At 51.2% G+C, this 25,125-nt stretch overlaps 8 protein-coding genes and 1 non-coding gene across 9 annotated transcripts; 5 read left to right on the top strand and 4 right to left on the bottom strand.

Annotated features, from left to right (window-relative positions):
• Positions 1-632: 632 nt before the first annotated feature.
• On the top strand, positions 633-4,599 carry STEHIDRAFT_130762 (uncharacterized protein; the record flags this gene model as incomplete). Its single annotated transcript, XM_007303561.1, has 18 exons — positions 633-833; positions 885-916; positions 977-1,133; positions 1,197-1,305; positions 1,370-1,524; positions 1,587-1,696; positions 1,762-1,784; positions 1,833-1,987; positions 2,051-2,283; positions 2,356-2,501; positions 2,570-2,632; positions 2,697-2,770; positions 2,837-2,898; positions 2,957-3,083; positions 3,174-3,326; positions 3,385-3,487; positions 3,549-3,705; positions 3,768-4,599. The coding sequence occupies 18 exons, from the start codon at positions 633-635 to the stop codon at positions 4,597-4,599; spliced, it is 2,892 nt and encodes a 963-aa protein (XP_007303623.1).
• Positions 4,600-5,168: 569 nt separating this feature from the next.
• On the top strand, positions 5,169-8,570 carry STEHIDRAFT_96430 (BRO1-domain-containing protein; the record flags this gene model as incomplete). The annotated part of the gene is made up of 5 exons (XM_007303560.1): positions 5,169-5,495; positions 5,563-6,074; positions 6,137-7,285; positions 7,342-7,643; positions 7,709-8,570. Exons 1-5 carry the CDS (start codon positions 5,309-5,311, stop codon positions 8,568-8,570), a joined length of 3,012 nt encoding a protein of 1,003 aa, XP_007303622.1. The 5' UTR covers positions 5,169-5,308.
• A 1,832-nt stretch (positions 8,571-10,402) lies between these two features.
• On the top strand, positions 10,403-11,888 carry STEHIDRAFT_78251 (Osmotin thaumatin-like protein). The gene is made up of 8 exons (XM_007303227.1): positions 10,403-10,564; positions 10,627-10,692; positions 10,750-10,803; positions 10,862-11,030; positions 11,088-11,180; positions 11,239-11,328; positions 11,388-11,566; positions 11,628-11,888. Exons 1-8 carry the CDS (start codon positions 10,457-10,459, stop codon positions 11,643-11,645), a joined length of 777 nt encoding a protein of 258 aa, XP_007303289.1. The 5' UTR covers positions 10,403-10,456; the 3' UTR covers positions 11,646-11,888.
• A 122-nt stretch (positions 11,889-12,010) lies between these two features.
• STEHIDRAFT_56384 (uncharacterized protein) lies at positions 12,011-12,517 on the top strand (the record flags this gene model as incomplete). The annotated part of the gene is made up of 4 exons (XM_007303173.1): positions 12,011-12,058; positions 12,112-12,146; positions 12,216-12,236; positions 12,298-12,517. 4 exons carry the CDS (start codon positions 12,011-12,013, stop codon positions 12,515-12,517), a joined length of 324 nt encoding a protein of 107 aa, XP_007303235.1.
• A 551-nt stretch (positions 12,518-13,068) lies between these two features.
• Positions 13,069-14,389, bottom strand: STEHIDRAFT_56625 (uncharacterized protein; the record flags this gene model as incomplete). The annotated part of the gene is made up of 2 exons (XM_007303187.1): positions 13,069-14,062; positions 14,139-14,389. 2 exons carry the CDS (start codon positions 14,387-14,389, stop codon positions 13,069-13,071), a joined length of 1,245 nt encoding a protein of 414 aa, XP_007303249.1.
• Positions 14,390-17,040: 2,651 nt separating this feature from the next.
• STEHIDRAFT_168131 (uncharacterized protein) lies at positions 17,041-18,258 on the top strand (the record flags this gene model as incomplete). The annotated part of the gene is made up of 4 exons (XM_007303559.1): positions 17,041-17,072; positions 17,156-17,260; positions 17,326-18,060; positions 18,156-18,258. The coding sequence occupies exons 3-4, from the start codon at positions 17,342-17,344 to the stop codon at positions 18,256-18,258; spliced, it is 822 nt and encodes a 273-aa protein (XP_007303621.1). The 5' UTR covers positions 17,041-17,072; positions 17,156-17,260; positions 17,326-17,341.
• A 199-nt stretch (positions 18,259-18,457) lies between these two features.
• Positions 18,458-18,539, bottom strand: STEHIDRAFT_t131. The gene has a single exon. It is a non-coding gene; the product is annotated as a tRNA-Leu (tRNA).
• Positions 18,540-18,812: 273 nt separating this feature from the next.
• STEHIDRAFT_168130 (fructose-bisphosphate aldolase) lies at positions 18,813-20,775 on the bottom strand. Its single transcript, XM_007303558.1, has 11 exons — positions 20,721-20,775; positions 20,594-20,653; positions 20,495-20,506; positions 20,431-20,436; positions 20,325-20,371; positions 20,120-20,272; positions 19,575-20,048; positions 19,383-19,506; positions 19,244-19,321; positions 19,095-19,182; positions 18,813-19,032 (listed from the first exon to the last, which is right to left on the bottom strand). Exons 1-11 carry the CDS (start codon positions 20,742-20,744, stop codon positions 19,022-19,024), a joined length of 1,077 nt encoding a protein of 358 aa, XP_007303620.1. The 5' UTR covers positions 20,745-20,775; the 3' UTR covers positions 18,813-19,021.
• Positions 20,776-21,337: 562 nt separating this feature from the next.
• Positions 21,338-24,593, bottom strand: STEHIDRAFT_168129 (uncharacterized protein; the record flags this gene model as incomplete). The annotated part of the gene is made up of 19 exons (XM_007303557.1): positions 21,338-21,511; positions 21,578-21,635; positions 21,699-21,722; positions 21,783-21,832; positions 21,905-21,925; positions 21,982-22,004; positions 22,080-22,150; positions 22,220-22,336; positions 22,397-22,410; positions 22,487-22,545; positions 22,620-22,726; positions 22,794-22,900; positions 22,942-22,985; positions 23,023-23,030; positions 23,112-23,232; positions 23,317-23,548; positions 23,608-24,106; positions 24,172-24,235; positions 24,303-24,593. 19 exons carry the CDS (start codon positions 24,591-24,593, stop codon positions 21,490-21,492), a joined length of 1,932 nt encoding a protein of 643 aa, XP_007303619.1. The 3' UTR covers positions 21,338-21,489.
• Positions 24,594-25,125: the final 532 nt, after the last annotated feature.

Raw genomic sequence — 25,125 nt, 5'->3', positions numbered from 1 at the left:
GGATGTTCAGGAGACTTTTTTCTTTCGCTGAACGAAAGCTGACTGAGTTTGTGACAGGTATGACTGAGTATGCAGATATCCTGTTGGGATGATCCTGATCCGACTTTCAATATCTTCTATTATCCAACTCGGAATTGTTTCGCGAACAGCGCCTACCTTTTCGCAGCGCAGTGGCTAGCAAAGCTACAGGCCATGCAGCTTTAGCTGGGATACCATCTTCTAAGGTGCTCCTGAAGTTTCAAGGTTCTGGGGTGACAATATTTTGCTGGGCGGGGCGGGGGATCATCCTGGCAGTGCACTGGGGCAAGGTACGTGTATAGACATACCGAATCCGACCGTGTAAAATCGGTGCATCAAGCCGTTCGAGGCATCTGACTGATACATAACATTCGATGCAGCGCTGGGTATGTACCTAGCCCTTTAGGGAGTGATGCGTATACAGGGTCCGACTACCATCAAGAGATGGCAAAAGTAGGGAGTCGTGAGACCCCCGGATCAGCGATGGGACATGGCCTTTGAATCCCCCCTTTGCTCGTCATCTCTTCCTCACACCGTCTCGATAAGTTTGTTCTAATACTTTGGTATCTTGCCGAACTGTCTTGTCCAGTGCTTTGAAGCGAGTCGACCGCAACATGTGGCGCCCGAACTTCGTGAAGTTTGTGGCACCAACGTTCCTTTTCCTTTCCACTTTCGCACAGTCTCAGTCGAATTCTCCTCTCTGGCCCGCAACCTTTCCTCTCGCCGTTCGCTCGCCTTATCTTAGCTGTTGGGAAACTGCGACGGGTAGTGGAGCTCTCCCATTGAACAACTGGCCTGATTTCTGGCCCGCAAGTGTGCGTTTGTTTCCATAGCCATCATACTTGTGTGCTCATCCCAAAGTACAGGGACAAATCCTAGGCTGGGCTGGTTATGTGAGGTACGATTCGTCTCCTCCGTATCCCTTGCGCGTTGTGCTCAACTTGTCGTTGCCGCTCAGAGTCGATGAGGTGGCATATCGGTGGCTAGGCGACTTCCCGTTGACCGCCACAAATAGCACAAATATTAATTCCGTCACTATTACTCCTACACGAACAACTTTCACGATACCCGCTGGTCCTATGTCTCTCAACATCACATTTCTTAGCCCAATAGAGGTGCGTCGCGCTTTGAGATCTACTTGTTCGCTTGTCTCACAGGTCGACGGCGTCGCCACGTAGCCCAATGACTGGGTAAGGCAATCCATTCCCTTTTCTTATCTCTACCTGGAGGCGTCATCAACGGATGGAGCGGAGCACAGCTTGCAGGTGTACTCCGATATTTCTGCAGGTGCGTCTATTTTTCTATCCTTCCTTCGCTGTCATCTGATGATCATTGCTGTGATGCATCGCAGAGTGGAATTCTGGCAAACGCGATGATGCTGTGACTTGGAGCACGAAGGTTGATTCCAATGCGCTCTACCACAAAATCACCCTCCAGTCTCAGGAGACCTTCACCGAAACAACTGATCAAGCGGAGTGGGGTACGATGTACTACGCGGCAAATGAGGCAAGCCATCCGACCCTATTGCTCTGTTCGATTTTACCTAATTGTGAAATCTGGCCATGTAGAGTACTGGTGTTACATGGCAGTCTGACTCGGACGCGAACTCGCGAGGAAGGTTTGTCCAGCAGGGCAACCTCGCGGACACGGCGGATACCGCCTTCCGTGCGATTAACAGGTAAGTCTAACAATGGTCCCATCGCGTTTGATGCCACAGTACTCAACTTCCTTCTATTATCTCAGTAAATTTCCAGTATACGGGATAGGTGGGTGTGTGCCATGATTTGCGAGACAAATACTTACTTTTACCTCAGCTCAGGACCTTGGAACCATATCTTCCACTTCGAATCCGATCGTGTGGGCGGTTGGTTACACTCGAGACCCAGCCATCAGCTACACAGACTTGCACGGGGCACAGCAGTCTCGTAGTCTGTACTACAAAACTAATTTCACCGATGACGATAGCCTGGTTCGAACTTTATATTCACGTATACATTTTGACCCAGCTGACGATTCTTATATTCGTATATAGATCAACTTCGTCCTCAGCGACTTTGGTGCTGCCAGGACCCGAGCTGAAGCCCTCGACAACAAGATCCTTGGTGACGCTGGGAAGATATCCTCAGACTACGCCGACCTTGTTTCGATAGCTGCACGTCAAGTCCTCGGTGGAATCGAGCTGACAATCTCCGAAGGCTCTGATGGTAAATTCAACACGACGGATGCTATGGCGTTCATGAAAAATATCGGCGGCCTGAGTGACAGGTTCGTCTTCCTTTCTATATTTCGTTTCTCTCCCACTCGCATCATACCATACTGACTTATCATCTTGAGCAGGCGGGTGAACGCCGTGGAGACGCTGTTCGCTGCATTCCCAATGCTCTTGTACATCGATGCCACGATATGTGGTCTCCTATTGGAACCACTGCTCAGGTTCCAAAATGATGCCGCGTATACCAATCAATTCGCCTCATCAGACATAGGTACGCTCTATTTTCTATGTTGCTATGTATCTTTTGGTTCACGTCCGACATCTCCTCGGGTTTCTCAGGTTCCAATTATCCTGTCGCAAACGGTAGCACGCAGGGCAGCTTAGCAGAAGAAGGATTAGAACGTGTGTACCCGTCTGTCCTCCTCATGTCGAGATTTGTCTGGATTCTCATTGTGGTTTGTCGCAGAGTCGGCCAATATGGTTATCATGGCGTATGCACATGCGCGATTCACTGGCAATGGTAACCTCCTAAACTATTATGTTCGTGTTCCATCATTTCCATGTGTTGGACCTGGAGCTTTAATGTGACTTCCCTGCTATTTATAGTATCCTCTCCTGAAGACATGGGCGAACTACTGCACCAACAATAGCTTGCATACGACGCAGCAGTAAGTTTGAACGATTTACCTTAAGAATCAAATCTCCTGACCTGATGGTGTTACGCAGAACATCCGCGGACTCGAATAGCGAAAACAACCAGGTCAACCTCGCCGTGAAAGGCATCATAGCAATCGAGGCGATGTCCAAGATTGCGTCCGTTGTTGGAAATTCCGATGACGCCTCTTCATTCTCTGTATGTTATACTTTATTTCCCTACTCATCGAGCGGCTCCTGCTACTGGACTTTGTTACTCACGATTTGCATGCACCGTTGTAAACTGTAGAACACCGCATCAAGCCTGTTCGCACAATGGTCTTCTCTGGCGCTGTTCTCAAATTTCAGCTTGATGGCCACATACGGGTCCTCTAACTCTTTCTCGCTCGGATACAACCTTTACGCAGACCTTTTGCTCGGGACTGGACTCGTGAACTCATCCGTAGGTTCTGCTACACACGCTTGTCGATGTGATCTGAACTTTCGGTCGTTTGATGCAGATCCTGAATGGCCAGACGACCACCTATCAATCATTGTTATCTTCGGGAGGGAATAAGTTTGGACTACCTATTGATAGTACGGACACGGGTCATGCTTACTCCAGTGCGTACCTATCTCTGCGACCTCTGAAGGCGGAGACTCATCCCGCGCCGGACTCACACAGGTTGGGATCTTTGGGCTGCAGCCATGGCTACTGACAACAATGTCCGGAACGACATCATCTCGCTGGTCCGCGCTAGAGCTGCCTCGAATAGCAGTGCAGGTGCCTTCCCGCTGGTTTACGATGTAGGCACGGGGGGTGTATCTTCTGGTGTTGCGAGGTACGTCTCTGTTTATCGACGCAATCGTACGTTCTCGAACAATGGACTGATGAACATCCAAGTCCTGCGCAAGGCGCGATATTTGCGCCTCTCGCGCTTACCTTGAATGCATCCTCGACCATCGCAGTCACAAATGGCGGATCAGGGTCTAGTCCTTCCTCCCCGAGCTCGCCCAGTACTTCACCGTCGTCGAAAGGCAGTAATGCTGGAGCTATTGCTGGTGGCGTCATCGGTGGCCTGGCAGCTGCGGCTCTGATAGGCTTCGGCACCTGGTTCCTCCACCGGCGACGTTCCCAGAAGACCTCCCATCCGCTCGACATGGACGAAGCCAGACCAGAGCCATACGGCCACCACCCAACATTACCAGGCTTCGTCCCTGTCCCGTCTGGGACGCCTTCCGACCGTCTGACCCATCCGACTGTAGTAACTCACCAAGACGCAAATGGGACCCGGGGCGAAACGCTCACGTCTCCGTCACAATACACCCAACAGACAGAATCAACGACACCGGGAGTCCTATATAATCCCTATGGGTCAAACACGACGTTGTCCGATAAAGAGCTCGCGAGGTTGAGGGAGTTGAATGCAAATGCGCCGCCGGGGACGATTTATGCGCCTGCATCGCGAGCAGCTGCAGCAGGACGTGCGGTTCGCCACCATCGAGCCCCTGAGAGTAGTAGTGTGACTACGGACTCGCGGACTGGTACTGGAAGTGGGAGTGGTAGCGGCACCGCAAGTGGCAGCGGAAGTCGCTTCACGGACTCGAATCCGACGAGAGAGACAGCCCCGGGGAACTTGATTGGGGAGGTGGAGGCGTTGAGGAGAGAGATGAATCAGTTGAGGGCGGACAGGCAGACGTCGTATGAGCCGCCGCCGAGTTATGCGGGATATTAATCTGGGGTTTGTTAGCCTGTCCACTCTTTTGTTTTCTTTCTTTTATCATTTTTGGTCTTCTCTTGGTCATATCGTTGTGATGCCTTCGTCTTTTGTGTTTTTTTCCTGCTCTGTGTTGTCTTGTGCGTCACATTATCTCGAATCTTTTGCACGCTCTTTTATCTGTCCTTTTCCACACTCGAATTTGAATGTGGCACCATGTATACTGTGTATATATGGCCCAAACTGACTGCCATATTCTTATCCTTAAACCTTTTGAATATTTTGTCATACTATTGTATTCATGGAAGCCGCCCTTCCAGCCTTGTCCCTCCCCTTCCCTCATAGTATTTTGTACTTATTGATTCCTCCTCTCTATCTGTTGCCCGTTGGAATAACTTACATTTCATCGCCGTTTTTCTGGGTATAAATGGGCTCTCAAACTGAGCTCTAGCTCTACCGTCCATAATATTAATATTGTCCGGGGTGGACTTAGAAATTGAGGATTGCTCGTGAGTGTGGCCCACATCAACGCCACATATCCGTACTGTGCTGCGGCCGTGGGTCCGTGATGTCTCCCTCCGCACCCAGGAGCGTCAACCAACCTTGGCGCCTGAGAAGCCTGAACTTAACCCTTGACGGCTTCTTTGTTAACGAACTTCGACAATTCCTACGCTCTGTGCCTTGGTCTAGTTCCTTCGTAGGATATACTCTTTGAAGAGGCTCTAGGATGGCATATCAATCTCCTCTCATATCTATCCCGAAGAAGGGAACGGAGGAGGTAGACTGGACGACACCAATACGGAGTGCGATAGGTCAATCGTATGGAGAAGACCCAGACAATTATGCCTCTGAATGTGCTGCTCTACAGCGGTGTAGACAAGATGCCGTACGAGGTGCTGGAAGTGATACAACAGGTGCGTCGTACCCCCACAGATAGCCAATATAACTGACTGCTTCATCGTTCTATCACTGTTGCCCTAGCTCGCGATCTCCTGTACAAATATTTTGGACAACTAGAGCTACTAGAGCTCAGATTTCCCGAGATACGAGTCAACTTCCCGTGGCGAGATGCGTTCACTGCGAAGCTCATCGTCCAGACCTCTCTTGCCTACGAGAAAGCATCTATCATATTCCAAATCGCAGCCACACACGCCGCCATCGCCGCCTCTCAATCCCGCTCGGATCCCGAAGGTCTCAAGCGTGCATTCTATTACCTCAAGTGCAGCGCCGGAATGCTCACTTATATCAACGAGAACTTTCTCCATGCGCCATCGACGGATCTCAGTCGGGAAGTCATCAAGTTCCTCGTCGGGATCATCCTAGCACAGGCGACGGAAGTGTTCTGGGAGAAATGCAGGGACGAGAAGAAAGGAAACGCGTTGATGTCTAAGATTGCGTCGCAGGCTTCGACAATGTATAATGGGTTGACGGAGGAGGTGAAGGAGTTCATGGGCAAGGGTATCTTTGACCGGAATTGGGTCACAGTCATCCAAGTACGTCACACATTCTGTTTCGTGGGTGAAGGCTCAAAAATGTTGACGAACGAGTTATCTAGTCTAAAGCGAAACACTTCACGTCTATAATGCATTACTATCGCGGTCTCGCAGACGCAGCTGCCGGCAAACACGGCGAAGCCCTCGTCCGCTTTAACCTCGCTGAATCCCTGGCCAAAGAGGCGAACCGCACTGCGAGCTCTTTCGCCTCTATATTCCTTCCACCAATGTCTCCCAACCTTCCGCCTGATGCTGGCACCACTCTGCTCGACCTCACCAAAGCCCACCTTGCTCTCTGCTCCGAACGACGCGCCGAAGCCCAGCGCGAGAACGATATGATCTATAACGCAGTACTCCCCGCCCCGGAGACCTTACCCGCCGTAGACAAGTTGGCTGTCGCGGAGGCAATACCTATCCAAGAGGTTTACGGGACACCCGAGGTGCAGAAGGTCATCGGGAGTGACCTGTTTATCAGGCTTATCCCGTTGAGCGTGCATGAATCTGCGAGTGTCTACTCAGAGGAGAAAGCGAAGCTTGTCAGAGGTGAGGTGGAGAAAGCGGAGGAGGTAGCAGCGGAAATGAGAAGTGTGATCGATTCGCTGGGCGTGAAGGCTGGTTTGGGCAGGTTCAAGGCTATGGTAGAGGGTGGCGTAACCGGAGAAGACGAGATTCCGCCGGACGTGAGGAGATTCAGGGAGGATATTGCCCTGATTGAAGAGCGGGAGAGCGTCGACGTCTTGATGGAGAGGTTGACAAAGGTGCGACAGGATGTGCAGAAGGAACTGGAGAGCGTCGAACGGGAGCTCGAGATCGAGTCGAAGGATTGTGAGGCTATGAGGGTCAAGTATGATCATCTCTTCACACAGGCGCCTAGTGCTGGGTACACCAAGAGCTTTAGAGCGGATTTGAAGAGCCATTGGCAGGCTTGGACTGCGGCGGGCGCGAGCGACGAGCAGGTCAGGGCATTGTGGTCTGAGGTGGTGATGGATATTGGATTGCTGCTCTCAGAGGAACAGGTCGAAGCGGTGTTCAAGGACAGTGTGAAGGCCGGACATAATAGGAGGGAGAGCTTGTTAGATCTGGACATGGAGAGGGATGATGAGGAGAGACATAAGATCGCGCAATTTGTGGAGGAAATTGACGAGAGGTTGGGCAGGTTGAACAAGATCGAGAGGGAGCGAGAGCAAACCCTCAAGGACCTGAAGGACAAGGTGCGTTTTACTCGATAGATTCCATAGAGATAACCGACTGAAACCTCCTGGTACAGATTCAAGCCGACGATGTCTCGCACCTTCTGCTCTTGAATCGCCGCAATCCCAACGTCGAGCCTACACTTTTCGCTACTGAGCTAGAGAAGTTCCGCCCATATCAGCAACGACTAGGCCAATCCGTTCATCAGCAACAGCTCGCTTTACAGGAAGTCACCACCCTGTGGAAGGGACTGAAGGACCTCGCTGGCAGAGGTGATGGTGCCAGGAAATGGGACGAACGGGAGCGAAGGAAGAAGGAAGCCGTACGAAGATTCTCCCGTGCTCGAGACGGATACATGGAAGTTCGAGACGGACTGGCGTAAGCCATTCTCCCTCATCCACTCATATCTCATCAGTCGACTAACCTCATATCCATATCTACAGCAAGGGACTACAATTCTACTCTGAGCTTTCTTCGCTCTCTTCAGCTCTCCAGCAGAATGTGCGCGAATTCGTGACGTCCCGTAACCGCGAACGTGAAAACATCGCCTCTCAAGCAGCAACACAGCAACGTCTCTCTTCGCCATCTACACCCGTCTCCCCACCTCCCAAACCTCCACTCCCTCCTTCTGCCCGCGCAGGTTTAGAGACCTCTTTTGCCTCCCTTAGTATGAACGGAAACGGGACTCCAACCAGAGGAACACCCGCACTTCCACCTCCTCCCCCTCCTTCGTGGTCCACCGCCACGCCACCGCCACCGTCAGCGTATGGAAGTGCGCCACCGCCACCTCAGAATTACTCGGCTCCTCCTCCCTCTCAATCACAGCAGCAACGATCATCAATGTACGGCGGGGGTCTCCCTCCGCCGCCACCTCCTCCAGGTCAATCTCCCCACTCGTACTCATCTTCGCCCCCGCCAACACATGATCCCTACGCCAGTCTAGGCTCTCTCTCATCATTCGCGACGGCGCCAAGTAATGCCTCGTCACCATATTCCGCACCCCGACCTCCTCCGCCTCAACAACCAATCCGTCAGGGGTCATACCCGCCTCCACCATCTGCTCAATCACCGTACCAGCAACCACAGTCATATCAGCAGCAGCAGGCTCCGGCCAGGCAAGGGAGCGGTATGTTACCGCCCCCACCACCACCGGTCAATTATCAATCACAACAGCCTCAGTATGGCGGGACGCCACAACCACCTCAGCAGTATCAGCAGGGCGGATATCAGAACCAGGGACAGTATGCGACGCCACCGCCGCCACAGCAGCAACAGCAACAGCAGTATCAGGGGTATTGGAAGTGAGCGTGACGTGTTGATGGAGGACAGATCAATTTTCCCGGTGTTTTCTTGTCATCACCTTACTATCTCATGTGAGATGCGTTCAAGGAGCTGGAGGAGGAGGGAACGAGGTTGAGGTCGTGGGTTTTGCGAACGATACCAGAGATTTCAAGGAAGGATTGATGGTCCCATAGTGTTCGATTGACATATGCTTGTAATTCGTACGATATATGTTGTTGTCTATGGAGCTTTGTGTAAGACGGTGTAACAAACGTGGGAGAGCCTTGCCCATTATCGTATGCGAACCTCGAGGATAGAATGTTCGTTCCGTAATAACTCCGCTGAGTGGGCACTTCTAGGTATGTTTTAGCGCTGGAGCGCTGAACCGGGGAGGAGTTGGGTGATAATAATCCACTGACATGTCTCGAGAGACCGCAACATTTCGACCTTCGATCCCCGTACACCTATAGAGGCCAATACCTTTAATCGACCATCAAACTACAGGCACAACTTGTCGTATATTTACAAAGTACAGGATCAACCTCTAGATGGAGGAGCATGTGCAAAGTTCGTGAGCATGAGGCAGGAAAAGGCACCAAGACGGGACGCAGACTCGACATATCACGTCTGTCCAGCACGGAGAATCAACACCAGACATGGTCCAAGAAGATCTAGGTGCCTGGCGGTGAAACTGTATGACCCAGACTAGCATGCTATCACTTTGAGTTTGTGGTAGCACATTCTAACGCCCAATTGAAGGCATGACACATCGGACTCACCTGGGTATTGTCCTCGCGGATGCCAGCCGTCAGATAGGAACAGTCTACTATCCTGTGTGCGCTGGCAAAATGACATCAAAACCTGAATGGAGAACAGAAGGTACCAAGCCTGCATGCTAGCTCCCTCTCGAGGAATCGTACAATGAGAAATTTCGGGCGATATGTGTTGTGTTGGTACTCTGTCGCACTTTCAAGCTTTGTTTTGACCATCCCCTAGGCAATCTCTAATCCGAGAGCTATAGTCGACAGGTATATCAGGAAATACAGGGACGGATATTCCGCTGGAGAGTCCGATAATTCTACTTGATACAGAGTTGCCTATCCGTTGGAAGCAGTGATGGTCGTATGGCATTGGACGCAACGTGCGTTATATTCGGATTGATATCGTCTGGACCATCAGCAATCCCATCTGGTGCACTGAACAGTTGACCAGAAAAGCATTAATCTTATTCCTCGAGCGAGATCGTCCGCTGTGAGACCATATGGTTCAAGATATCCGTTTCACGCACCTCTGAGCTGTCCTGTAGCAGTCAGAGATAAAGACTCGGGATGAAAGCGAGCAGAGCGTCTTTGTCAAGATGGAAACAAAATGTGAGGGTTGAAACGTCGTTCTCAATCAGCCTATGCTTACTGACAGGTATCCTGAAGGAGTCGGCGCAGGGAGAGAGAAAGAACAATGAGAGGGATGGGGAGAGCCGAAGCTGATCTCAGGCCAAGAGAACGGAGACTGCCGGCTTCCATAATCACCGCTATTAGGCTGCAGTCCTCTTCGAGTTCCTGACCACCACTACGTTCTACCTTCCGACCCAACACTCTGGACCTCTTGCCGCATGCTGATCTGCTTGAAGAAGCCAAGACTTTCCGAATCGATCCACAGAAGGTTTACTTGGCGCTCCTCGACCTGCTGAGACCACTATGCTCTACGGGACCTTGTGCTAGCAAAGATGCCGCTCAGGCTTCAATCAGTGTAACAGCATGGACATTGAACCGTCAGGGGGAAGTCAACCCATTCATAACATGCAAATTTTGATATAAAATGGTAGGCTTTCATAGACTTGTTGGCTATCGAACTCCCTTCGACTCTCAGCATCTTTCTTGGAACAGCTCTTCCCTTCGTCTCAGGTTGTCGCAATGAAGTTCATCACTGTCTCCGCCGTCACGGCTCTTGCCTCGACTTCTGGTGCCTTTGCGCGCACTTTCACGGTCTATAACGCTTGCCCATTCACCATCTGGCCCGCTGTATGTTATACTCTGTTACGCTACTTTAGTCCTATGCCATCTAACAGCTGGCTCCTGTCTAGTTGTTCACCGACTTGACTGCCGGCACAGCCGTGCCATCTCAGGCAACCGGATGGCAAGCAGATTCAGTACGTCCATGTCTTAGTACGTTATCACCATAGTTTTACTAACCATTTGGTTCGTAGTACACCGCGGTATCCTTCTCTGTCCCCGACAACTGGCGGGCTGGCCGCATCTGGGTATGCGAAGCTCCCTCTTACGGGTCCTCAATATAGCACTGATAAGATTTAATTCAAGGGTCGTCGCGACTGCGACTTCAGCACCAATCCTGGTCCCAACTCATGCCTCGATGGTGGTTGCAATGGCGGTCTTCTCTGTGATCCTCACACTGGTACCGGTGTCCCTCCGGCCACAGTCGCCGAATTTACACTGAGCAACGTTGCCGGTGTTCCGGACAACTACGATGGTACGACTGCTGCATGGCCATTTTTTTTGTATATTTATGCTTACACATAACGACTAGTTTCCCTCGTTGATGGTTACAATCTGCCCATGCGTATTGACAACAACAAAGGATGCGGCGTTGGCTCATGTCCGGTTGATCTTGGTCCCAACTGTGAGCCGCGTTCTATCCATAGCAAATTTTCCTTCTCTTACATACTCGTCATCTTTAGGCCCCTCGGACATTCAAGGTCCCTGGGACAGCTCTGGTTTCCCTGTTGGCTGCAGGAGCGCTTGCCAGGCTGGTCTCTCTCCAGACCCCGGTACGTATCTCAGACTTCGTCTATGACTCAAGTTGACACTCATCAATCATTCCATTTAGCCAACTCTCCCTACTGCTGCACTGGGAGCCACGACACTGCTGCGACGTGCCCTCCTTCTGGTGTCCTCCACTACGACTACTTCAAGGGCAACTGCCCCGACGCTTACGCTTATGCTTACGACGAGTCTTCCGGAACTGCTCTCTGGACCTGTGACTCTGCCCTCTTGGCTGACTACACTGTAAGTTCTGACCATCTTCCGGGTAATGACCTCCATAATGACCAAAATATTATCTCCTCAGATCACCTTCTGCCCTTGAAAGAGTTATATTTCGGCTCAATATAAAGTTTGGGATTTAGTATGGCCGTAGGGGTAAGAGAACAGAGTGGAAAACGAATTGTGACGATATTTAAAGGTATACTTATATGTACTGCGTCTCACTGGGTTTTATCTGGTCTGTACGTGTTATATGGGTTTCTTGGGCTTTTGATGTGCTATAAAAACCGACGATTTCACCTACTCAGTCTGCCAGAGTCTGCCAATAACATTTTCTCGTATCTCGTACCCCGTTCGATGTGAACAGTAGCATACGCCACCGCCACTGCCAAGAAGCCGTCCACGTGGCGCCGGTAGTAAACGAGCTCATGCGTGTTGGCTCAGTTGCACACTTTACTTTCTTTGACCATGTCTTTCGTACTCGGTCCTCTCTCTGGGGCACTTGTCGCGGGAGGGGTACGTTCATCAGCTCTTAAGAAACATTCTGGTTTTTGACTGGGGCGCTTTAGTTCTACTATGGATTCTCGAACCTCATTCAAACGAGGTGAGTCGGTGCTGCTATCTCCCGCAACTTTGGTACATTCTCGGTCTGAACCCTAGCCAACTTGGGTAGAACAGAAAAGCACCGTAGAGAGTCAGTACGAGTCATCCAATAATATCTTCGCTGAGCTGATAGATTCATCGCCGACGTGCAGCATGCACACATTATCCATCCAGCTGATCACACCACCATCCGCACACCCAGCCCCTGCCTCAGCGGCCGCCCGAATTGTTCACGAACCCTTCTCGTCTATACTGAAGACACAATGGAATGAGCGTCTTGCGGGGCTCTACAGGACTGTCGGAGATTCGGAAGGACGTCTAGTGCAGTGGGGCAAGAAGGTTCTGTACGGAGAGCGTACGTCCGACTCGTAGACCATTTCTGCTCGACACCTTGTACGTCTCTTCGTCCTCTTGCTCTTCGGATTCACGAATAGAAAACGATGGGTAAAGATCATAAAGATCGTGAAATTCTTGGCATAATCATATAGTCGTAACATCATAATGTGGCATAATCATAATACAAACAGTGCGGGGCGACCTCAAACCCTCATACAACAACAGGAGAAAATACAGGAGAGGTAGGTGAACTTTCGAAGTGAATAAGTTAGTGTTAATGTCATAAAGAATAAATGCCGTCTACTGCAAACCCAAAAATCGTACACTCTTCCTTGCGACCAGCGACGATGAAGGTGGGCGGCCTTCAAGACGACCACGGCGACTCCAGCGTGCTGAATGACGCGATACTCGAACAGCTCTCGCAGCTCCAGTCCGACTCCGCGTCTGAGCTCACGTCCGACTCTGTCTCGGCCTCCGAGTCCGTGTCGACATCGATGTCGCTCTCGGTCTCCGTTTCTTCTTCGGCATCGTCGACATCGTCTCTAGGACGGTCGAGTGCGGCGCGAACTGCGAGCGAAGTCGACTTGCTATGTGAAGTGATTCGCGAATTCACGTCTCTGACCTCCAATGAGAAACATAGCCGTCCACGCGCCAAAGAGAAAGCTCGTGACCACGCACGATGCGATTTCGCTCGCCGAGGGTGCTAATGCTCGGATCGAGCGCAAGAACGTCGCGTCCAGCTCGTCGTGGCCCTGTACTTCCGGGTCCGCCTCCGTCTCTGTTTGCGGGGCCGGGGCCTGCGGCAGTTTCTCAGGCGGTTGCCGTGCGAGCGGTGTCTTCTCGTCGACTTCGGACAGGATGGTGGTGCTTGGGAGCATAATGCCCTTCTCGAGGTCAAGGTCCACGTCGCCGGAGGTGTGCGGTGGCGGGGGTGCCATGATGTCGGGGTCGATGATCATAGAACCCATTCTCGAGTGAGATTGTACCGAGGCGTACTCGTCGGTGAGGACTTGGAGTTCTGCGACGACGTTCTCGAGCCTCAGCACCTCCTGGATCGCATGCTCCCTCTGAGCCTCCCTCGTCTCCTCCCCTACCACCCTAACCATCTCCTCAATCAGATCCCATATCTCGCCATGCTCCCTAACCCACCACATTCCCGGCCATCGTGCGATGATGTACGCCAGCTCAGAGACAGTGTCGACGGCGTCCTGGAAGTCCTTCATGACTCGACGCTGGAAGTATGGTCGAAGGAAGCCGAGAGCGAGACGGACGGAGGAAGCGGTGGTATCGCGGAGACGAATATCGGGAGAAAGACGGAGGAATGCGTCGGATAGTTGTTGGCAGAAATGTTGGTACGAAGGACGTGATGTCTCCCACGCGAGTGCAGAGAAGACGCCCGGCTTCATGTCATCGTCGCCAGGGTAGGTTTCTTCCGGACGAAGGAAGTAGGAGGGGAGTTTCGGGAGAAGGGTGACGATGGGGATGGTGGAAAGGACGGCGCTGCCTGGGACGTAACCGTACACGAGGACGTCCTGCGCCTCGGTGGCGTAACGGTACCACTTCCAGTGGTCGACGTGTCGCCTGATAACAAAGGAAACGCCGTTAGCTCTGACGTACGAGGCATGAGGTGAAGCATGCGGGTGGAGGATGAACTCACTCTTTCGGTGAACCCTTCCGGAGAAGTTCGAGAGCAGTGACAGCACGGCCAGCGACCGCCCTAGCATCGATAACAGCGATCTCGACATCTTCCCTTCCAGTCTCCCTCATCCTCTTCGTCGCCTCGAATAACGCCCACGCGAAGCTAAAGGACGTAGTCACGAACGGCGACTCGTTCTTCTTCGTCCAGTCCATGTGGTTCGCCACATCGTGGTACGAATATCCGGACCCGCCTTTGGAGGTGCCGTGCATACCGTGCGAAGCGCCAGGGCTGAGGAGCTCGAAGTCCTGGACAGAGTAGCGATAATTGTTCTTGAATTTCTGGCCAATGAAGAAAGGCTCTGAGCTGTCGAAGAAGGGAGTCATCGGCTTGGGATGGTATACGCGGAAGAGGAAAGGGTTGTGGGAGACGAGGGATTCAAAGGTGAGGTCGGGGCCGAAGCCATACTGCGGCAGGGCGCTGAAGCCGAGTTGGAATGGACCGATGGTAGGGGAGTCTTTGCACGGGCTGGCCATAATGATATATATTCGTGTAGTGTCCAACTAGGGACTTAAAAAATGCGGATGTGACGGGGCAGGGTGGGACAAGGGCGTAAGTGGTGGAGGGCGGAGGTAGGGGAGTCGTGAACAAGAATCGCGGGGTGATTGTGCAAGAACAATACGGGACCGGTATGTACGGGCTCGCAGTTTTATGGCAAAGTCGCGTTTCCCACCACGCACCGGCCTCACGCGTTCAGAACGCTCAGGCCGTACGTTTTCACCCTTCATCCTGCTGCCTGCAAGATCAGTGATCAGTAAAATGGTGTTAGACGATAGGCTACACCGCGGTCGCATTGAACACGTGTGGACAATGAGGCCCAGATACTGACATAACCCTAGTGCTGGACTTCGAGAACCAGGTCGACGAGTTTTTAATCTCCAAAGTGTGAGGGCAATGTCGGAGAATGCAACACCGGCTGACTAGACATGCGATACTCAAACATAGACAGTGGAACACCGCTCGGAAAGCACCCTCCGCCCTATCGTGTCGATCTCGGAGCCAAGCACCACAGGCACTCACGCACGCCACGAGCTGAAGAAGGCTCAGCTAGTGTAGGCGATAGTTCTCATACGAAGCCCAGAGGTGCCTGATGTCTTTTCAGGCTTGGGCTGAGAGTAGAAAGCCGAGCAGTAACAGTGATAGATGGCTACGGTCCTCAAACTATCCGTGGGTCGGGGTGCTTTGAAGATTAGTAGTCAAATCCATCCACGTACCGTAACCGATTCTGCGCGTGTCGGTCGTAAGTGTATCAAAGCATAACAGGGCACACACGAGCATAAGCCGCCCTTGACGCGAAGTTGCCCGGTGGCAACCTCGTTCAGTCCTCGTGGAGAGCGTCGATCGTGCACTGCAGCGCAGAGCTATTGAAGTCAATCGGGGCCGAACCGTCGCATTCGGACCAGAAACCTTGGGATATCAAGTAGAACAATCTACTGAACGGAGAGGTTGATCGCACAATGAAAATGGTTGACGGTGACGAGAATAGCAAATGGAGAGCCGGAGAGGTTGGTTCAAGGCTGTTCACGGATATGCGCCTTGTGGCAGAAATAGCCTCCGTTTTTGGATCGGAGTCCGAATCAGCAATTCATGGCAAGTTCGGTGGCGACGGTCATCGTGGCGTCCCCATCTCCGTTCGGTCAGTGCCACGCATGCACACGGCGGCGGAGGCTACTTTCCGGACACCCCAAACAGGAAACGGAACGTAATACTACAAATAATGACATAGGGTTAGGTTTCGAGGTACATGTATATAATATTAAAGCATACTCTGAATGTCAACCGATTCTTTGTGTTCGGGTTTGCGACCGGTATTGGGTGAAGGAGTTCAGATTAATAAAGCATAGTGCCTGTTAGAGAATAAAAGCAGCTTATGCCGAACAGGATACTATAGTCATTCCGGAGCTTTGTGTTCCGAAGCCGGTATAGGGTCCCCAGAAGGGTTTGTTTAACAAGGCCGGAATTCAATGCGGCACTTTATGACTAGCAGGTGCGGTAATTTTCGTCGAGTTGATACCAAAGATAAAATCAAGCCAATGAAATACTTTTTGTTCAGCAAGATGTTCAGGAGAAAGTAGACCTTTTGTCTTGCGTACGCGGAACTCAATACCATTGTTTCTTTACCGCATTTGGTTGAGTGCACGCTAAGAAAAAAGAATAGAGCAGACGAAAAGATTAAAACAGGATCCGCTGTACATAAAGATCAGCATTCACTAAACTGATCGCCCGCTCATTGTTGGCTCTGGCGATGAGCGGGCATTCAATTTAGTGTACACCGATCTTTATATACAGCAGCCGCTGCACAAAGGATTCCGTTGAGGCTGTAACTTTTGCTTTGTGGATCCAAAAGCAGATGCGGATAATGATCAAACAGAAATGGATTCAGTATCCCCCAAGTAAAAGGTTCTCTTTCTCCCTCTTTCATTACAAGGCCTAATATTTCGTGCCCGCCATGCCTTATCTTTGGCATTGACTCGATAAAATATATTGCTTCGGCTGAACACAAAGTACCGGTTTCAGTCCCGGCCCCGCCAGATAAATTCCTTTGTGAGTCCTATATCGGCATCGGAACGCAAAGTTCCGGAACGAGGACAGCATCCAGTTCCGCACCGGCCGTTTTTGTGCTTCACCACACTCTATATTTTATTAATCTGCCCTCCTTCACCCAATACCGGTCGCAAACCCGAACGTAAAGAATCGATTGATATTCAGGGTATGTTCAATATTATATACATGCATCTCGAAACCCAACCCTATGCCATTATTTGTAGCATTTCGTTCCGTTTCCTGTTTGGGGTGTCCGGAAAGTAGCCTCCGCCGCCGTGGCAACCCTCTAAGGTGCTAGGTAAAGCGCCGAATGCACTCCGCCCTTTCTTTCTAGATTGGATAACTGGTTAGGTGAGATAGCCAACTCGAGAAGTTGACGATATAAGTGACCTTGACCAAGAGCTCACGGGTACTATGTGCTGGCAACCTCCTAGAATTAATCTCCCGCGCCGCACTAGAAGCTGCATTTACAATCTCACTCAAGAGAACACATAGATTGATCCTCGCTCAGTGGACTTGTCTCTCTCGCCGATCATCAGGTAGATTTATCCACTAGGTCAGTGGTAATGGCGTCAACACTGATGCTAGATTCCGACTCTCTTAGCTGCCATCGCGGGTCGATGGCTAGTCTTCCAGCCATATATGTCTCAAAGACCGCGTCGTGGCTCCCGAGTCTATCCGACAAGTACTCAACCCTTCCACCTGAGCTACATCTCCGCATAGCGGACTACTTCGATCCCTCCGACTTCCGAACGCTCAGTTTCGTCTCCCATCGCTTCTACAACTTATTCGCTCGAGATGCCCTCATCTCAGACCTCCAGGACTGCCTCAGGCGCGAGACAATCCTCTACTCATACACCACCAACTATCCCTTCCACAAACTCTACAAGGGCTCTTTTGAGAGGCTGAAGCTCGAGCCGAAGTTCAAATCTAAACCGGAACAGGTCATCATCCAACGACCCTTCGTCGTCCGCGACATCTACTACACTTCGTCCGGCTCCGCCAACACCCCTCGATCCATCAAACTGAAGATATACCAGCCGCCGTTCTTTCGCAAAGATTATTACACCAAAGATCTTGACATTTACGTCGATCACGACGACGATGTCTATCTCCTCCATTCAGACTCCAACCGTCTGAGCTATCAGTCGAAAGACTGGGATCCTGGCGCTCCGGACCTCGAAGAGGAGAGGTTCAAGATAGTCGAGTTAGAAGACATGGTGGGGAATGGGACGTTTATTGGAAGGGTGACGGGGAAGATGTTGAGGGCGAATTGGCAGTGTCCTGAATGTGGCGACGGGAAGTATATGTGCCCAGATTGTGGCGGGTCTTGGGACAGGTATGTGCTCAGTCTAATCCTTTGGACTCTCATCTCCGTGTAGTGGCATATACATTTGCAATTCGCTGACTGCGATGTTCTGTTGCTTGCGATAGTCCGAAACCATATAAGGCCTCCGGCGTCTTCGTTTTCTTCTTACTCCTCCTGTATACCCAAGGTGCTGTTTTATCGTTTTTATTCCGCTTTCTGCGGCGGTGAATTTATACTATTGCACAATGGGATCCACAATAAGTTGACACTATTCTGGAGTCTGTAGCGTCTGTCACCGTATCACCCACCCAATGTTGTCAAGAGTCCCATGCTCTCTCGCGGACTTTGGAACGGCAGGGTCGTAGATCCACATCCATTACAAAAAGGACTTTAGGGAAAACAATACCACAAAGTATAGCACGGCACTTGACGAGAGTGGGATTCGAACCCACGCCCCCGAAGAGACCAGATCCTTAGTCTGGCGCCTTAGACCGCTCGGCCATCTCGCCTTAGGCTTCTTTTATAATGGGGCGCTATAGCTCACGTAAAGATAAGAACTAAGAAAGTGTTGACGCTCAGTCACCAACGCATGCGAGAACACAGGATGCAGGCTTTGATAGGGTCAGTGATATTCGAGTACGTGGCGATAGATTTTAGATAAATCCACTCCACTAGTAGTCATCAGAGGGATATCACAGCTTTAGATGTACAGCGAAGGTCTGCAGACCCAATCCACCACAGACTGTACCACGAACGACATCCACACATAGCCGGAATTCCCTGCATGATATCCAAATCCGAATCAAGCATCTATAATAATCATAGGACCACAGCTACAAGCTATACAAACAATAGTGATGCACTTCTCTCGTTCCTTCGTCCCCATGAAGAAAATCCATCGGTTGGCCTACAACAACAATTATGCAACTTCTCTAACTGATCCCGGCGCGCCCCAATTATCGACAACGAACAACGAGAAGCAACGAAGCGCTTAGAGTCGGTCTGAGAAAAGAATTGTGGGCGTAAGTCTCGAGCATACCGAAATGTTTGGGGAGGGTACGTACTGATGTTGCCGAGATCGGTGCATGCCTCCTTGACACGCACAGAGAGGGTCTTCTCGCCCTCACGGACCCAGACACGGGGGTCATATTGCTATAAGGACGCCCGTTGAGTACAAGCACGGATAATGAGTATGGGGTCTGTTATTACACACCTTCTTGTTAGGCTTGTCAGCACCCTCGGGGTTGCCGACCTGGGTCATGAGGTAGTCCTTCTTGTTGAGGACGTAGTCCTACACGAAGTCATGACCGGTCAGAACCACGATGGCTTTTAAAGAGAGAAACAAGGCGTACCCTGATACCAGCGAGGTAGGCGAATTGGGTGTCGGTGTCCACGTTCATCTTAACAACACCGTTGGTGACAGCAGTCTTGATCTCCTCCTTGGTGGAACCGGAGCCACCGTGGAAAACGAGGTACCTGGATGATGGCGATATGTGAACAAAAGTACGAAAACAAGTCGTAGAAATAAAGAGGATCACACTCACAGAGGCTGCTCAATCTTGCCACCGACCTTTTCCTTGGCGTAGACCTGGTGCTTGTGGAGGAGCTCGGGGTGAAGCTTGACGTTTCCGGGCTTGTAGACACCGTGCACGTTACCGAAAGCAGCGGCAATGGAGAAGTTAGGGCTGATCTTGGAGAGAGCCTCATGGACCTCGTAGACATCCTCGGGTTGGGTATAGAGCGAGTTGTTGTCGACGCCAGTGTTGTCAACACCGTCCTCCTCACCACCGGTGATACCGATCTCCATCTCAAGCCAGAGACCGATGGGAGCCATGCGCTCGAAGTACTTCACGCAAGTGGCGATGTTGTCCTCCTTTGACTCTTCCGAGAGGTCGAGCATGTGCGAGGAGAAGAGGGCTTCTTGGTGGATCTTGAAGTACTCCTCGTCAGCGGCGAGCATGCCATCGAACCAAGGAAGAAGCTTCTCGGCGCAGTGGTCGGAGTGGAGGACGACGGGGCTAATCGTGGGCATGTCAGTTGTGGCGTGGAAATGAGACATAGGGGCTCATGAAAAAAAAAATGAGCTTACACGCCGTAAGCCTTGGCGACGGTACGGATATGGTGGGCGGCGGCAACGGCACCGGTGATGGAGGCCTGCTGCTTGTCGTTGGCAAGACCCTTGCCAGCGAAGTAGGCAGCTCCGCCCTGGGAGACCTGGAGGATGATGGGAGCCTTGATATCCCTGAAGAGATCGTAAGTTTGAGCGTGAACGCTAAGTAAGAATCTGGGCGCACCGAGCGGCCTCGAGAACAGCGTTGGCGGTCGAGGAGGAGGTTACGTTCTGGATGGATATACATTAACAAGAGCTCGGATATGGGAAACATGCTATCGTAAACTCACGATGGCCTGTTTGAATGCATGATCAGTACAGATCGGTGTATGACGATGTGAGAAAGATACGCACAGGAATCGCAAACTGTCAAGACGCAGAGAACATAGTAAGAGATAAATTATGCCATTTAACTTCCTCGTACGATCAATGATGAGTAGTAAGGATACGTACTTTGTGCTCCTTAGCATAGTCGAAGAGCTTGCGAACGTTCTCGCCAGTCAAAACACCAGCCTGTCAGGGGCCACAGACGCTGTATGAGCAATACTCTCTATACCAACAACCAGACGATGATACTCACAGGTACAACGTCGAGAACACCCATGATTTTTGTTGGTCGAGGTGGTTGGTGAAGGAAAATAAAATGGAGGGGGTTTGTGGTGGGAGATGGTGGTGGAGAGAAAAGAGGGCGAGCGCGGGTTAAAAGCGACGTCGGAGGTCGATTCCGTCGGGCCCGGAAATTGACGTCAATCCTTTTCCGTCGACTCGCATTGCCAAATCCAAGATCGATAATTCGTCTGATCTAATCTCGCCCCTTCCCAGAATTTCTTCCCACTCCCGCTACCATCCTCTCTCCTGCTCTTTATTTGACTTTCTGCTCTCTTGATCCACAGAAAACACAACCATAAAGTAGCGAGAACGCTCAGGAATTGATACTCGGGAGTCCGACAGGCACTTGACATGTATGATAGCTCGGGTGGCGACGGACAGTGGCTCCGCTCGAGCCCCAGCAGGCCCAACGCCTCGACGCACTGTGCTAGGATCGACCCGAGTATTCACGATCACCATCACGCTTTGCCTGCTCGGAGTGACGGAGCATCATAATGCTCTCGAAGCGACTAGGTACATAAACGCATCTGGAATTCATGACGGAGACTCGAGAGGACTAGAAGACATGTGATGGCTACAGGGGGTGTCAAAAAGGATTAGAGGTGAAATCATCGAAAGCATGTGTATGATCCGCAGCGGCAAATACGCCTGGCTGCGAGCACGACGGTCAACCCAAAATAGAGCACATAGGAAAACAAGCAATGTCCCAATAAATATCTTCTCGACGCTCGCAAGTCACCTCAGTCAAAGGCCTTGCTCGCACTGGAAGAGATATATGGTCGTGAGCCAGCGGTTGTGAGTACGATGTCGAGGCACTAGGCGACTTACGCAAACGTCCAAACGTTTTGAGGGTTGTTGTACGTATCCGCCGTATACGAGAAACGCACTGTTCGCGAATGAAAGCGTGAGTGAGGAGCAAAGCTCCACAATCAAGGTAAAGAAGACATACGTTTCGGCTGCTCAGAGAAGTATGCTGAAGAAAAAGACGTCAGTTAGCGCGAGACATTGGGGAGCTCTGTGGAGATTGACTCACCGATTGGTGTGCTTTCGTCGAAGAAGCTATAGCATGTCCTCCAATTGTGTCTTTCATCAGGTGGGCGTGACGTGAGTTTTAATGTAAGTGAAAAGTTTCAGCCTGAGCGAAGAAAAACTAACCGCATATCGGCAGAGACAAGGCTACGGAGTGAAGTCGTTAGTTAAGCCCTTCGTACTAGGTCATCGAGGAAACTCACAGGTCAGGCGGGGCCAAGGGATCCTAGAAGCATCAAGAACAGGTGAATCAAGAAGGTACGTGACTCCACAAAAGATGGAGCTGGAACGAATTACTTACATCTTTCAGACCCGCTGTCTTAATCTCCGTGTCCAAATCCGTCCATTCCAGGACCTGCTCTCCGGCCATGCCTGTCACCATTCCGCTCGTTAGTCTCGTTCTCGTTCATTCATAAAATTCATTTTGGGGTGATGACTGACCCTTGAACTCAATACTCTCTCCAGGCTTGCCTCCAAACACGATCTGCGTCGTATTGTGTCTCTCGGTCATGATCGTAGAAAATTGAGCACACGTAGATGCACAGTTCCCATTGCTCACTATCCATGAACGTGAGATGATCAGATGCCCGTCTATAGAAAGGTAGAAAGTGAACGTACCGATGGCGACGTTTCTAGCGGCCGTTCACAAAAAGCGTCAAGCATGGTTTTTGTGCAGACTAATTGAGCAGGGCGAGTCTATGTACTTACGCGAGATCGAAGGGTGGGTCCTCAGGGATCGGTACGGTGAATTGATTGTTGCAAATATCCTACATAGACAATCCACTGTCAGAGATTCCAAGGAGCAGTGTCCGTTAGTAGCAAGAAAAGGATAGAGGCTTACATGAAGCCTCTGCGAAGTCGGATCACTCTGTCCATTAATTGTCGTCGGGACCAACGGGCTCATGTAGTTGGTAGTATCCAGGAAGGGCGTGTCATTCAAGAAAGCGTCTAAGGTGATCGAAAAAAGCTTAGCAGCAAGAAAAGGGCTATAATGATTTGATGGAGGAGGGCTCACAGTTACTGGGAGCATAGTTCGTCAGGTCATCAGTGAGTCCTAGCTCGATATTCGCGGCCACGAGTTTCTGGGCGAGCTCATTTCCCCGTACCGTGCTTTCGTAGCCGCTAAAAAGTCCACAATGACAACATCAGCCATTATAACGTACATAAATGATAGATTGAGGTACTCGCGCGTAACCAAAATTAGAACCTGCAAAATATGAGTGCAAAAATACGCCCAAACACACAAAGCCTCCTAGGTAAAGGAGATGGAGAAGGAACAAAGTGAGTGGCTTCCCAACGAAGAAGACTCCATGGGGAATCGAGGTCGGCTTACCGTTGTTGTTGGTCAGGTCAATCAAAACGCGCGTCACGCCCGCCTGCTGAAGCGCGGTGACCGCCGCCTGCGTATTGCTCTGAAACTCGGAAAAGTCATCCTCAAACGACCCGACGAACATCTACACCCGTACAGTCGTTTAAACACAGTGACCATAGCCCGTTAGTACCCGTTAGTCGTTTATGACCGTAAAATCAGCACTCACGACACCCGTCTGATTATCCTCAAGGAGGAAAGACTTCATGACTCCGGCCGAACCACCGAGTTGAGGTAGAGTGGGCTGGAAGGGTTCTGGCAGGCCGATGTTTTCTGGGGAAGGTTTGGAGATACCCATGGGTTGTGGTTTGGTGGGGCTGGATATACTGCGGCCGTTCGAAGGGGGCATACGCCGGTCGATACCATTGGTACCGTCAACAGCAGCGCAGTTATTCGCCCAGCTACGAATGAAAACATCAGCGTGTTGTCATACAAAGAGGAGATAGGTCGCGCCACATACTATGAATCAGCATCGGTGAAATCATTACCCATAAATACAGACAAGAACGGCACGAACACCGTCTCTTCCTTCGTCTCGTTCACCGGTATCACCGTCATCGTTACCCCCTCTACATCCGAGAACAACCTCCCAGAGAAGTCCCCAAATCTTTGACTGAACGAGTCGCCCGAAAGCCTATACGAAGTAAATACGCTGTTCACCCTCACGTTGTGGTCCAGATACGCGCCCGTCACCGTATCCGCAAGCATATCGACGTGATCCCAAGGGTCCATGCCCTCGATGGATGTGACTTGAGCACCAGCGAGACGTTGCCAGTCGAAGTTGATGGAGGTGAAGAAGGAAGTGAAGGGATCGCCGATGAGTTCGATGAATGCTACGGTATCGGGGGCGACAAAAATAGGAGGGTTGCTGGTGTCCGTTCCGTCTGAGGTCGAGAGGGCGACGATTGGTGTGGGGAGGATGTTTTCCCAGCTGAAGAAGTAGCAGTTGGATTCCCATACTGAAGGTAAAAAAAAATCCAGTCAGTTCCCTGCTGAGAAAGGGATGCCTGTGAAAGTGGCCTACATGTGTGGCCGTCATTCAGTTGATTGGTGAAATTGTAGAGATCCTGGTTGAACTCATAATCCGTCTGAAGGGAGAAATACTGGTTTCAGGAGGTAGAAGTTTTAGGAGTGGGAGAGATAGGCCTTTCTTACCTCGTACACCGTCGAGTTAATCCTGGCCAACTCCGACCGGATATTTGTTGTTGACTCTTGGAAGGGCGGAGGAGAGTCCAAATAATAATCCTCGAAAGTATAAAAATCGAAAACGCGGGAGACAACCGACAACACGTTCTGCCGGAGCGTTTCGTTGAAAGGAAAAGACTTCTGGCAAGCCAACGCGTTGGCTACAGGTACGAAGGTCTGTCCAGCAATGGCAGCACACGGATCTGTCGCCGCCGTTACGGCCGTAGGTGACGCAATGACAGAATTAAGGGCCGTTGTCATGGCCGCAAGAACGAAGGTACGCGAAGGCGATGAGAGCATCATTCGACCTTGAGACGGGGGAACGATGTGAACCGAGCAAAAAGCTGGGGGATTCCAAGCTACGACGCCTGCTCCCTCTTATACCCCAGCGATGCCGACCGAAAGGTATATCATGGAATCAAGCACCTACGACAGGTTCGATAAGTCGCCAAAAGCAGAACAAAGAACGCCACTCTTCTCATGAGCTGGGAAGCCCCGCGAGCGTCGTGGAAGCGTGGCACACGGCTGAACTACTTGGAAGGGAGGCGTCCATCATACCCGTTGGACTTGGAGAGCTCGCCTGTTCTCTTCAAGTCGGCAGTGGAGGGGAGTAGCGGTGCTGTATTTAGAAAGCCGCACCGAAGAGAGTGAACTGCGTCAATTGGGTGGCCGTATGTTTAGATCAAGTAAAAAGACAAGACCTTGGAGAGAACAAAGCACAACAATGCCTGAGAGCATAGTACTTTGCTGGAGGAACCAGAGTTGGGAGGCCTTCGTCATGATACTTCGAGAC

The sequence above is a fragment of the Stereum hirsutum genome, assembly GCF_000264905.1.
Source record: "Stereum hirsutum FP-91666 SS1 unplaced genomic scaffold STEHIscaffold_6, whole genome shotgun sequence".
NCBI classification, from domain to species: domain Eukaryota; kingdom Fungi; phylum Basidiomycota; class Agaricomycetes; order Russulales; family Stereaceae; genus Stereum; species Stereum hirsutum.
This window is presented reverse-complemented; position numbering and strand designations above follow the sequence as displayed.